The 14,237-nt window shown below is 41.4% G+C and overlaps 1 protein-coding gene across 1 annotated transcript in view; it reads right to left on the bottom strand.

The window, feature by feature from the left end:
- LOC111147038 (ecto-NOX disulfide-thiol exchanger 1) overlaps nucleotides 1-14,237 on the bottom strand; it is a 247,468-nt gene that overhangs the window by 150,556 nt on the left and 82,675 nt on the right. The window contains exons 7-8 of the mRNA XM_022502889.1: nucleotides 14,044-14,150; nucleotides 9,861-9,978 (exon numbers count right to left, since the gene is read on the bottom strand). Of these exons, the coding sequence (XP_022358597.1) occupies nucleotides 9,861-9,978; nucleotides 14,044-14,150 (225 nt within the window). The remainder of the gene's footprint in view (nucleotides 1-9,860; nucleotides 9,979-14,043; nucleotides 14,151-14,237) is intronic.

Genomic DNA, 14,237 nt, shown 5'->3' with positions numbered 1-14,237 from the left:
GGGAAAACTAAACATAAGCCCCAGTCATATTTGTCTGGAATAAGTTTTTAAGGTAATAAACTCTGCAGTCTACCTTTGCCTCCCAAATGGCCTCATGGTGCCATGCACATCGCAGACAATGATTTTATTTGATTACTGACTCATGATTCCACTTAAGGCATTTGGGGAGGTTTCTTCTTCTTCCCATCAAACTTAGTGGTGGCATATGAAGGTCACTAACCTGGAAAGAAGGAAACTAGTACTGAGTTCTAGACTTTCTACTTGCTACCTTGGGGAAATAACATAACTTCTCAGCATGTGACTGCGCATTCCTATCTGTAAAAAAAAAAAATAAGGTGGTTGTATAAGATGATTTCTAAGGGTCTCGTCCACATCTAAAGAGACTCATCACTGCTACTCCCTGGGGGTAAGAATTCAACATGTCTGCCTGGTTTAGAACTTGAATTATTTCTTGACTCTTATTTTAATAGTTATGTAAATATGATCAGCCCTTGGAACAGGAAATTGTAAGACAATGTGATCTGGATATTAAATGTGGAAATTCCCTAATGTAAAGCTGAAGAAGGCAATTCAATAAACTTCCATCATCTGGTACTGGTTATCATTTGTTACCACTTTTAATTTTCCTGTATAATTGGAAATGGCCAGTTATTCCCCAACCAATGGGAATTTTATCACAGGTTCTCCTAGGTAATTTTATAATAACTATTTATTACAGTTTAATGATTAAAATAATACAGGAATATTTTGTGGAAATTTGAGATGCACAGAGAAGAAAACAAAAATCACCTATAGTCACACCATCTAAAAATCATCACTCTGAATATTTTGACCTGTATCCTTATATATTTCCCCCAACATACAAAAAACTGTGATGACAACACATACATAAACCAGTAGGAATGATCTGTACACTTATTTGTAATTGATTTTATCACTTAGCACAATACTGAGAACCTCTCATGCCATTATATATATACAAAACATTTATATATATATATATATAAAACATTTATATATATATAAATATAAAACATATATATATATATAAAACATTATATATATATAGCTTTCCAGAGTAAGATTTTTCTCAAGGCTGCTTATGGATATGTAATTAATTAACCCATAACCCACTGTTAGATATTAATGTGTTTCTAAAATAATTCTGAAAACTGAAAATTTAGGTAACCGCATCATTTGGCAACGACATATGTGCCTCGAGTGGAAAGCAAAAGTCTCTGGGACACAGCAGCTTGGGAAGCTACAGTGGGCTCATTAAAGAACCTTCAACGCCCTGCCCGAAGTACCACAATGAATACATCTGTCTTGCAGCTTTTGCTCCGGAAGTATTTCTCCCTACTTCTCTGCTACTGCTGGAGAGTCCAAAATAAAAATTCCTTTCCTTAACCATTTCCCAGAAGGCTGTTCACATTGTGTCCTGGAACTGGAGTGGAGTGGCTGAGCCCTTAGTCCCTCCCTGGTATCAAGGACATTCACCCAAGGAAAAGAGAAGAGTCTCTAAGCCATTTAGACATGGGAGAGATCACTAATAATAATGATTTGAAAACTGTTATAAACTTCAAAGTCCAGGGGCTTCTAAGTATACATATCATATCATATCATTCAGGTAGAATTTCCAAGAAAGGAAAGAAAGTAATCACTTCTTTCAATTCCTTTTTTCATTAGTTATGAGGCCCCTAACTGTTCATGGCTTCCTGGAATTCTATAGGATGTCCTCTTGTCCTGGCTTGCTGTGTTCATACAGTAGACCTAGCATCATCAGGTCTTTGATGAAAGGAGCTTGTGGGCAACAGTGTTAGGAGTCAGGGTATAATAACTATGTCACTAACTGTGTTTGGATGAACAAAGCAATATGAAAACATTGGAGACTTAGGACAATGCTGTTCATAAACAGTACATCAGTGCTAAGAAGTTGGTAACAGCATATGTTTTAATATAGTCTGGTATTGATTCTTTTGGCCAATGTCCCACTTTAATAGTGTTATAATCATACTTTAAGATTTTTAGATGGAGAGGTATACAAGAAAAATCAATAGATACTATCTTTCCACTACCAACCAGCCTCATATATATAGCCCCTCTGCCACACTCACATTTAAGGGACCTAACAGATGCTTTGGAGATGGCTGGTCCAGTTATCAGGCTTTTAATAACCTCAAGCATCCACTCTGACCACCTCAGAGGTTAGAGCTTCAGCTCACAAAGATTCATGCAAAGGAGCCTATGATGATCCAGAAAAGATACCCATTCATTTTCTCTATATTTTCTATTTCATTAACATATAAAAAGGAAGCTTTAAAAAAAAACCCATTCACTCTTACAGAAGGAGAGCTGTCTAAAACCAAAATCATATAGAATTATTGTTTCTGAGACTTGAAAAATATATAGATAAGTGCTTCTATAGTTAAACTGTGCAGGAGAAAACAGTTGAAAATACAAAACTATCTTTTGTAGTATTGTAACAGTTTTCTTCTTTCATTCTTCTTAGTCATTAGATTTTCCAAAATGACCAAGTGCAATTTTTATATGAAAAACTGATTTTATTTTTAAAATGTTACGTGCTGCTGGAGGGCAATGAGCTGATCCACTTAAAGTTTTTTCTGTAAGCACCAACTAGAATTCAGTTGATTCTAATGGACACTTGACAAATTATGTCAGTGTTGGAAAGGATGAGCCCTGTTTCACGATCAGAAATCCCTACTTATTATTTACAAACTAAAAGGAACAACTAGGAAAAGGAACACTAAGGAATTCTTTCTTATGTTTAGAAAGAAAGAAAAAAAAACTTACAAACTTACCCAGATTCTGTCAACTAAACTCTCTTGAAAATATTCTGATTTTTTCCAGAAGTTGTGTAAACCACACTTAAATTCCAACAACACTGTGTTAATTTTGCTCAAATGCAAGCTGAAAACATATTTTAACATCCTGTCAGAATGAGGTACTAAGAGTGTCGATAAAATGACACTAAAATAAATGTAAATTTAGATGGCAGTTACAAGTGGCTGCCTGACTCTGGGAAGATGTTAGGTTGCTATAGTATTTTCCATAGCAACTTTGCATCTTATTACATAAATATTCCCTCAGTGTCCTTACAGCCTACTAAGAAAACGGGATTAAATCTACTCTCCTATGTAATGATCCCGCATCAAACCTTATGAGAATGAAATGCCCAGAAAACATAAGAAACTGCAATCTAGACCACAGTGCTTTGGCAGGTGAGAGGGTCAGAGCGCCACGGGCTGTGCCCGAGCAGCTGTGCGGTGACCTCGTGCTGCACGCTGTTCATTCATCCATGCTCTGCCTGGGTTATGAGCTCTGCACTTCTCCCTTTGTGAGGATGGGCTGTGAACTTCCTCACTTTTCTCCTCTGTTTGCTAACTGCCCATCAGCCTAAGCCCTTCACCAGGCCGCAGGGGCTTGCATCACTGGACAAGAAGCCAGAGCATAACAGAGCTGCAGCGAGCTCCCCAAATGCAGCTGTGAGCCCGTGTGGGGCTGTCTGTCACACAGGAAACCATTAGGAGAGCCACCCCCAGCTCCGAGCTAGTTGCACCAGACATACGCTCTTCAAGATCCTCAGCGAGGTTCAACTGGGTTTTTTGGGGGTGTAGCACAGTTGCATGCTTAGAGTATCGGGCAAAATCTGTGGTCTCCTAGACACAACACAATTTCAGCAGAATAAATCCATTTTACAAGAAACACGTGATTATGGAGATCTGTGCCTAGGTGAGAGATGTCAGGAATTCGGCACTGCCAGGTACTATATATAAATCAGATTATAAGGGGGCTAAGCTTGAAGGGAGTTTCAAATGTGACTTTACAAAACAGTCTGGCTGGAGTGCTTCCGTTACAAAGGAATCCTATGCTTGAGGATCAATTTAATGGCATCTGTTTCTTCCATTTAAAAGGTAAAGCAATTTACAAAAATATATCTATTTCTATACTCTTCAAAGACATGTCCTTTATGAAAAGAGAACCGTAACTGTACATGAAATCAGGGAACTGAAAAATCTACCTGAAATAAGCATTTGTTTGATTTCCTTTGGTAAGATTAGAAAGATTTAAAAGGGAAAGTGGTTGGGGGTGGGTGGCCAGAGTCTTGGCTCCTTGAGAATGAAGCTCTATTTTAAGAGTTCAAGAATGAAGCAGGCTGCTCAGCCCACATCAGAAGATTTATTTCATCATCTTTCAGCCATATTAGTTTTAATTAATCACATTTCTTTGTTTGGCACTTGGATTCCCAGAAGGCATTCTGTTGTGGTTGAAAATAAAAGGCTCATCTTTAATTCAGTGGTAGCTGATGGACACACACCACTGCTCTATTTCTCCTTTGGGTTGTCATCACATGCAGAAAAGTCTGCTAACAGAATATCCTTCCATGCTTCCTCTAGCCACTGGTGCCCCTGCCTTGGGGGTCTGCTGGTACAAGGAGCTCAGCACAGCTATGGCCTTACTGAGTCACCTCACTTTTCACGCCTGAGCCGAGTTCTGAGCAACTCCAGAGTTAGCCTGCTTAGATCCTAAAAGCTTCTACCAGCTGCGGGTGACATGGCCCCCTTCAGTGGGCCCCCCATGAGTCGGTGGCAGGACCAGGTGCTGGTGGCCAGTGGCTCCTTCCTTCTGTGCCCAGGCTGGTGCCCAGGGCACCAGTAATCCTCTTCTCAGGCTTATGACAAACTGTAATCTGTTGTGTATCCTTTATGTCTTCCAAAAACACTCTCATATAGGAAATAAACCAAAGCAGAAACAACAGTGGCAGTCCCAGTGTTCAAAGCGATCAAGGGGAGGGGCGCCTGGGTAGCTCACTTGCTCTTGGTTTTGGCTCAGGCCATGATCTCATTGGGGAGGCTGCTTCTCTCCCTCTCCCTCTGCCCCTATCCCCCTACCTTTAAAATCAATCAATCAATCTTTTTTTTTTTTTTTTTGAAGATTCATTTGAGTGAGAGAGAGAGAGCATGCAACAGCACATGAGCGGGGGAGGGGCAGAGGGAGAGGCCGACTCCCCACTGAGCAGAGAGCCCTATGCGCGGACTGGATTTCAGGACCCTGAGATCATGACCTGAGCTAAAGGCAGACACTTAACTGACTGAGCCACACCAGTACCACAATAAATTAATAAATCCTTAAAAAAAACCCCAAAGAGATCAAGGGGGTAGCCAGAGAGAGCCTAATTATTATTACTATTAATTTTTTTAACCTCAAGCTTCCAGCTACATATAGAATTATTCAGAAAACCTAATACTGCTAATTCCAACTGAACTTGATTACAAGTCCCTAACTTGATTCAGTTAGCTGAAATATTTGGGAAATCCTTGCTGGAAATCTTATTGAAGTTGCAAAAAGAAATCTGTACCTACATGTGGTGAGTTTCCATGGCAAATCAACAACCCAGAAAATACTTTTCATAATTACAAGAATATGTGCTCTCATAAGGAGCTCAGAGTTTGAATGAGGTGTAATTAAAACCCAAGAACCTTCGTTTATACGTTATGAAATGTCTTAAGGGTGGTCTATTACATAAAGATATTTTAGTTTCACTCTTCTAAAATTTGTGTTCAATGTACAATCTATACTCACCATATCCTAGATGAGGTACATCACTGGACAGTAATATTCATTTTGGTTTCTACTGAATTTAAAGCAATGGCTTTAGAATATATTTGGCATTAGGCTTTTAGGCACTAGACTTTTATTGACTTAAAATGCGTATTTCTTCTCTTCAAAAAGCATCTCACACTCTTGAGGGCAGGGGATACGGTGTCTAGCTCTTTCCATACCTCCTAGATCCACAGTGCCTTGAGCACAAGAAGGGCTTGACAAATGTCTGCTGATAATTAGAATGATGTTGAGTGTCAGCTCTCCAGGCCCTAGCCTATTCAGCACCAGGCCCTAGCCTATTCAGCACATGGCAGCGGATTCTGAATGCATAAAAGTTTTGCACATTTGGAGAAATGAATCATCCTTGTTTGAGCAAGCTTCTTAATGCTTGCCATTTAAATTTAGAGCAAATGTTCTCAGGGTTACGCCCTTCCCATCAACTTATGGGACAAAGGCATCAAAAAGACCAGAAGAAGGGAATATGCAATTGATGTCAACAAAATTCATTGACTTGGTGAAAGGCCCAGCCAGGTGCCAGAGGGCGACTAAGGCAAGAGGAGTTCGCAGTGACTGAGCATTTGCTATGTGCACCACACTCTAATTACAGTTGGAAGGGCTTACCTGCTTCGACTCCACAGTCCTACAACTAATTGGGCTCTGCCACACGAGGCCTAACACTCTGGACAGACTTCCTCTTTTCTTCCCTTTTTACCCTGTGCACTCCTGCCCCAAACCCACTGTCAACCTGGAGGAGGGAGGGGAAGAAGGAGTAAAGTTGGGCTTAATTCTAGTAAGAGGCAGACTTTGCAGCAATAAATTTGAATTTTTATCAAAAATTATCTTCATAAGCTTTGGAGCAGGATGCCAATCTTCTTGAATGAATGCTTCGATAAATCTGTCTTGATTTTCAAATTTATTAACAAAACTCATTTTCATTTTTATCGGCATCTTAGTTTTGCTCCAGCAAACTCCTTTTCCCCCCGTAAGAGTCAACTGATAAGGAATAGTGAGCCCAGATAAGGAATATAATGCCCAGAATTATACGGTAGTGATGGCAATGTCGGGGAGCTCTCTAGCCAAAGACACACTGTAAGTTATTATGTGTGGTAAAAAGCAAAAGTACAACAGAAGTCTTCTTCATAACCAGAAAAGCAGAGATACACGGAAAAACACAGATTTTTAAAAAAATAAATAAACCCAAGCTATCACGTAAGTCCTCACAAAAAAAATCCTGTCCTTTCTAGAAACCAAAGTTGACTCTTTCCATCTCCCCCTCAGAAATAAAACCCATGCAGGTTGGTCTCTGCACTAGGAGAGGTGAAGAGCAAGGGAGGCCAAGGGGGACCCGCTTCATGCATCCCCGGGAGGTGGTCTTGTCACAGTCCTCTCGGGCAGGAGGCTCCACGAAGGATGTTCTCTCCTAGAATTCCCAAGAAGTCTTGGGTCACCTGCTTCCCGGGAGGCTGGAGGCAAAAGCTCACTGTTTCAGCAAAAAGGAGGAGAGCAAGGGATTCTTTAAAGAATAGAGGAATTTACATCTAGGTCAGCCCTTGGCGATTGCTGTCAGTGAATTGGAGTGCTAGGTTTTGAGATACCTGCTCCTGGGTAACTGACAGATGCAAGTTTGCACCTAAAATGAATACAGAGTCACCTAACTTCACTGAAAGGTGTTTCCCTCAGGCTGCAGGGTCTTAATCCCACCCCTTCCAGCTGTAGTCTGCAGGGATCTGGAGGAAGCTTGGTCAAAGGACCAGATGGAAATCCTTGCTGTCAGGCTATGTCCCTGAATATGCTGGGCGCAAAGAAAAACAGCCGCAAGCCTTTCAGTGGGATCTTCTGGGCCCAGAGGAATAAAAAAGGTTAGTCGCTTTCCCTTCCCTCTAATTGGTTCTGAACTTCCTCCATCAACCACACGCTGCGTTCTCTGGTCCATCTCATTTTTGAAAAGCACGAAAAGGACTTTGAACTCCTGGGGACCAGGCATTTGAACTCCAGTTCTTCCATCTCCTCCCCCAGCACTCGGTACAAAACATGCTCGGTGCTGTGTTCATTCATGCTGCTGACCAAGGAATAAGCCTGGAAAACTCAAAGTTCAGCTCGTGCTTTAGGCTCCCATCAGATGCCTGGGGGAAAAAACCGACAGAGATCTGGGAAGCGGGCTCCTCAGTGAAGCTTCCAGAGAGGATCTCGTGTCCCCACTGAGCAAAGGGCTCTTTGAGTTCTGCATCAGAGCTCGGGGGCTGATGCTGCGGGTCTGTGCTTGCTGCCATGGTCTGTAAGACTTCCCGTTGAACGTGACTGTTCTGAGTCATTCTTACTCTTGTCCTCTTCCGAGCAGACTAAGAAATTATACATATTCCTTACTTGGAAAATTGACAACTTGTTTAAAAAGAAATGTCACCCCCAAATTAAAAAAAAAAAAAAGTCACGGGTTCAAACAAGAATTTCTGATGGATTCAGTTCTTTTCTTCTACACCTACCTTATAAGAATGTTAAAGATCCAAGTTTCATGTAAACTTGCTCCTCATTTAGAAACTTCAAAAATGATGAAAACTTTCTTGAGCGGAAAAAAATTTATTTATTTATCGGAAGATCTCATTAAATTTAAGAAACTCACACTAAAACTCGCTCTTTTCTTTTGATAAATGAAGGCTTGCAGAATAGAGATTGCCGCCCTCCAATAAGCAAGTCCAAGTCCAATAATCAAGCAGTCCTGAGAAATCTCATCTCCACTTAATAAGAGATATACATTGACACATAAATGCTAGGTTCATTTTTCAGACAAAGGATATATGGCTTCAAAAAATAGTGGCATGGTGCCTGCTTTTATGCTAAGCTTCTAAAAGATTTAAATGAGTGGAATTTGAGGATGAAAGGGAAATTTTCTAACGCACTGGTCCTGAAACTTTAGCATGCTTCAGAATTCCCGGGAGCATTTAAATCACAAATTGCTGGATCTCACACCCACCTCTGCCTCCCCTAAAGTTTCTGATTCCTTAGGTATTGAGTAGGGCCTGAGGATTTATATTTCTAACAAGTTCCCAGGTGATGCTGATGTTGCCAGACTGGGGACCACACTTTCAGAACCACTACTCTCATGAATTTGAAGTCCCTTCTGTAACCGCCTGGATGCAGAGCACTTTCTGGTGATCATCATTTATGTCCCTGGCCCTCTCTAAACCCTGAAGAAACAGAACGCTCTGACCACTTTGCAATCTTGCTAACCTGACCCTGCTGGAATCTTGATTTTGGCTTCTACCAACACATTAGCAAAGATCCTCTGTTCCTGTTCTGGATTTTGTTAAAGAGCCCAAGAGGGGTGAATAATTTAGTCACAGGTATGTATGAGGAGACAGGTCAAATCTACGCAAACCCTCTGATTTTCTTTTTTGGAAATGGTGGCAATTGTGGTCCTTCCCAGGCTCTTTAGACAACACTCTTACACTTAGACTTAGAAAGTCTCCCTTGGTGTCTCCCACATCTGAGTGAGCATTTCTTTGCCTGCAATACTGAGATTTACATCTAATTTGAGAAGAGAGATTTCAGTCGGCCTCTTGGTTCAGGCAGAGCACATAAAGCAAGGTTCTCACTCAGCTTCTTTCCTTTTTACAACTCAAGGAGTGATACTCCTTTCTTGGTACCAAATGGGGCCACCCCTTTGATTACGGGTTAGGCAATGTTTATTGGAAAAATGTCTCATTCCCCAGCACATTGGCTCAGAGGCTAGAAAGCTTCTTCTGAGATTAAAGAATTCCCACATAAGAAGTACACGGACTGAAACCAAATTTTATGTGTATTTCAGCACCAGCAGTAGCTGCCACGCTCTGGAAAAGGATTTTTATGGGAATAGGCAAATAACCCTGAGAAAAAAACAACAGCCCTAGATCCATGGATGGAGAAACAACTGCAGCAATTTAAATCACCATGTCCCTAAGAAGGAGTTTCGAGTTCTATTAATAAAAAGCAGAGTCATGTAAAGATGAAGGTTTAGTATAACTCAAATAAAAGTGAGTTATGTGGGCATTTCCTAATACCTACACCCCACCTGAGATATGGAAGAGCATGATGGCATCTCATGATGGCACCTCACAGGGGTGCATGAGGCAGAGCATGACAGCGCCTCACAGGGGTGCGTGTGGAAGAGCACGACAGCACCTCACAGGGGTGCGTGAGGAAGACCATGATGGTGCCTCACGACAGCGCCTCACAGGGGTGCGTGTGGCCATCGTCAGCATTACCTGATTCATCGACTCGCATTTTTTTAGTAGGGCTATCACAGTTCTCATCATCTGACATTTCCATCTCTTCTTCACGGCGGATGCCCATGAGCTGCTCACTTTGAGCATTCCGGAGCTCCTGAAAGCAGAAGACAGGAGAACGTCAGAGTCTCAGACACATGTCGACACACCTTTTCCCAGTGGTCTTTAGGTGTACTGTTGACTGATATGTGAACGCTTAGAACCTGAAGTGTTCCCCTCCCAAACACTGCCCCAGGTAATCTGGAATAAAGTTCTTAGGGCTGTGGGGGAGTAGGAAGACCCAAGGATAAATCCCTGCTCACCAGTGACTAGTCAGGGTGTCTTTAGCAAATTATTTCATCTCTTGAGTCTCAATTTCCTCATTTGCCAAAAAGGGGATAATAACACCACCTAGTAGGATTCCACAGAAATGCCTCTTGCCATGACTGGCACATGCGAGGGACTGAGCTAATGATAAGAAATACGCATGATGACATTTATAAAAGGTCTTGTTGACCACTGTGTAAATTCAGGAATGTTTCTTCATCTCTCTAAACCTTGATTTACTCATTGGAATACTGTGATAATAACAGTTTTGAGGATCAAATAAATTAATGCATGCAAAACTCCTTAGGATTATGGTAGACACTTGGTTCGCTAAGTTGATAACATAGACAACTATAATTCTTCACGCAAAGTAGCACCCCTGCGGGGTGTCTGGGTGGCTCAGTCGGTTAAGTGTCTACCTTCAACTCAGGTCATGATCCCAGGGTGCTGGGATTGAGCGGGCGTGGGCTCCCTGCTCAGCACGGGGTCTACTTCTCCCTCTCCCTCTGTCCCAACCCCACTTATGATTCCTCTCTAATAAATGAATAACATCCTTAAAAAAAAAAATAGTGCCCTTACATTGTGTGCGCGCGCTCCTGTGTGATCACACGCACACACTATTCAGACAGCGAAATGGTAAAATGCCAAAGATGCTGGATGACAAAATAGAACCGATGCCTGCTTTTTGGTGTTTCACATCATCATGTTGTGTTTAGTGTTTCTGTGTGATGGCTGTATTGACATCACTGAGAGATCTTAGGATCATATCTTACTTTTTCTACTTACTAGAGGAGGGACGGTAGTCAAAGAGTACATGGGAAAACTCACTGTAAAAAGTAACAAGTCACAATACATTTTTTACTCCCTTTCCAAAAAACTAGGACACTAATTATTCATGGTAAGGAATTATATTATTTTGTATTAAGCTGAATATTGTGTATTTGTGAATCCTTACCAGTTCTGTTCTGTCAAATGTACTATCCTCAAGAAAACAAAATAAAACAGGGAAAGAACTACATTATTCTTTTTCTCACCTCTGAAATTGAAGTCTCTAAATAAAAGTCAAAGAGTTAAAATAATTTTGCTTCTAAATAACAATAAAACTAAATTATAACACCTAATGTATTAATGGCATGATTTTAAACATAGTTCTAATGTCCATCTAATGGATGTGCATATTTTATTGTTACAGGTTCTCTGAACTCTCCTCTCTCCTTAGCTCACATATTTTAACTGTAGTAGGACCAAAAGAAAATTAGGTCTTGCTGGCAGTATTCGCGTGGTCAACTCTGAACCCTGGCAACAAGCCCTGCAGAGGACCAGGAAAGGGGAGGGAGGGCAGAGAGTCAAGGTCCCTGGGAGAGGGACACCCATCATGGGGAGCCTTGAGAGGCCTCCAGGAGGATGGGCAGTGCCTCCTCACTTGACCCCGCCAGCCAGTAGAAAGAGGTGCCAATTCCGCCGTAAATAACACCAGTGGCTCTTGGAGGCAGATGTCACGTGTGATTAGTGGGGACGCCTTTAGGTTGTGCAGCTAATTTTTCTACTGACAAAGAACCCAGTTCCTAAAGAGGTGGCGTGAAAATACTTGAAACAAGGAAAAGTCAGGAGGAAGGAATAAATGAGGCTGAAAGGGCCTGTTGTTGAGTCCCCACAATTAATGACAAACTGTCATATTGTAGCTGTTCTTGTGTGGAAGGGTGTTGGAAAGAAAAAAAAAAAAAACTGGAGGGGGAAAAAAAAAAAGCCAAAGGTGTTTCCACAGGGTGCCTCTGGTTCAGCAGTAAATCACTCGTACACTCTCATAAATCTGCGAAGGTGTTGCAGATAATTAACAGATGCTGTACACGGGAACGCGGAAAAAATCAAGCCAATTATCAAGCTTATACGCAACAGAGAAATCATCCACAATGTTAAATTACCAACTGGTATTTAATCAATTAAGCGACATGTAGGAGAGGAAATCAAAGGTAATTTAGAATTCTATTTCCTAGAATATCAAAAGAGGTGGTAGGAGTGGCAGGGAGGCACAAAGCCCCTTTGCAGGAGCACCTTTCAGGAACGTGTGCATCCATTTCTACTATGCCCTGTGGACCCAGCAAAGTGAGCAGGCTTCCTTAGAACAAAGCTAGAAGCTTCGTGTGCCCTCCTCAGCAGCGGGGACACAGCCCCCGTTCCTTTGGGGACCAGGGCTAGGGGCAGTGGACCAGGCCGGTGGGAAGCGTGATTTAGATCAATAATGGATTATTTCCTAATATTCACATACTAATGACAGCCTTTTTATGTCAGATCATTAGCATAATACCACTTGCCTTCCCCTTAACATTTCTTTTAATCATTTGCTGTTTATATGAAGGAAAAAAAAATAAGATAAACAATTCTTAGACCCTCTGTTCCCAAATCTGAATCAGTTTATGGATTTCAATTTGTGTTTTCATAACCCTCGATCTGTATATTTCATCCTAAATGAGGACTCTCTCTCCTCCTGAAAATCAGCCTTGACTCAGGTCTCAATTCAGTGTCTGGGAGAGCAGCAGGTAAGCACCCTTTGTTTTTCTGGCCCCTGAAAAATTAAAGAGAAATCCCACTTTCTCCTTACTCATAATCCTGAACTGAGGAACAGAACTACATCAGTCACCAGCCACCTTCTTAAGTATTTGTGAACAAAATAAAAAAATGTCCTTCTTAATAAATTGTACTAGCATTTTAAGTGTCCCATTATTGTGGAGTCATTCAGTATTCACCATAATAACAGTGATAATAAAGGATTCATTTGGTTTTCATGTGGATGTTACATCTAGTGCCATTGGTGTTTAGCTGTAATTTAGCATTAGTTAATGGGCACTTAAAATGCTACCCAAATGATTGATATTATAGTACTTTGTGGTTCTTCAAATTCCATATAAAAAACTTACTTTACAAGTGTGAGCCCAAATCATTAAATAAACAAGCCTTACCTTCTATAAGTTTGGGGATTTTGAAAGAAGGGAGTATCATTTACAGAACTTTAATATTAACATGCTAGAGATGGAGAAGCATCCAAATGGAAAACATTCTCTCGTTAAAACACACACACACACACACACACACACACAAAACACACAAAAAAACAAATAAGCAAACAAAGATAGTATACTTACTTTTAAACGACAGGTTCAAAGCGTACACTAAACTGTGAAGTTAAAAATAACAGCTGCATGACCCATCACTAATGACACATTCTGGTCTTTCTGGGTGGCAAGGAAGGTCAAGGTCTGGCCTCTTTCCTTGGGGTGGATACTCACACTTCACACATGCATTGCTGCAGAAGGGTGGACTCTGGCTAGACTGGACATTCGATCCCCCAAGGGATAGGCACTCTGGGGAGAGCTGTTACATACCCGGCTGGCTAGCAAAGGGGACTAGGGCTTTATTTATGATGGGAAGGCACAGAAGAAAGGCTTACTTGCCATTTCTAGCCCAAAGAGCAAAGCATCATCATCATGTTGCAGAACACTGGGGGAAAAAAAAAAACCCTCCATATTTATTTAAAAAGCCAGTTTTCTATTTTACATTACACTTTTCTTCAGAATAGGCAGGCAAAGTGTCTTGGCTTATTTCCGAGCTTTTTGCTATGAATGGGAGAGATGCCTTTCTCCCTTTGCAGGGGTAGAAAAGCACTCTGTTTTCTAAGCATTAAGTCAGCTGCTCTTCTGGCTAAGGCCCAAGTCTGAGCTGGGTTCGGAGCTGACAATGAGACAGGACAATGGTACAACAGCTGCCCGCTATAACAAGAACCGAAATGGCTGCAGCCACACCATTCTCTGCCAATCCAGCTGTGTGATGGTGGTTAGAAAGTAATCATAAAATCACCAACCTCAGAGTGCTTTCGCCAAATGTCTATGTTCTTGCGCTGAGCTTTCGAGAAATGGTCCCAAGCTTTTTGTCTGGTAGAAGCGTTGAAAACGGCCACAATCTGCTCAACTTTGGTGAACAAGGAAGTCAAACAAGACAAGTAATTTATGTTGTGATCACTATAGGGAAGCAAAGCAAAGACACTAGGAGTCTATG

This window comes from Enhydra lutris, unplaced genomic scaffold (genome assembly GCF_002288905.1).
Source record: "Enhydra lutris kenyoni isolate GAN:26980312 unplaced genomic scaffold, ASM228890v2 scaffoldscaffold15, whole genome shotgun sequence".
In the NCBI taxonomy this organism is placed as follows: domain Eukaryota; kingdom Metazoa; phylum Chordata; class Mammalia; order Carnivora; family Mustelidae; genus Enhydra; species Enhydra lutris.
The sequence above is the reverse complement of the archived record's forward strand: the minus strand, read 5'-3'. Positions and strand labels throughout refer to the sequence as shown.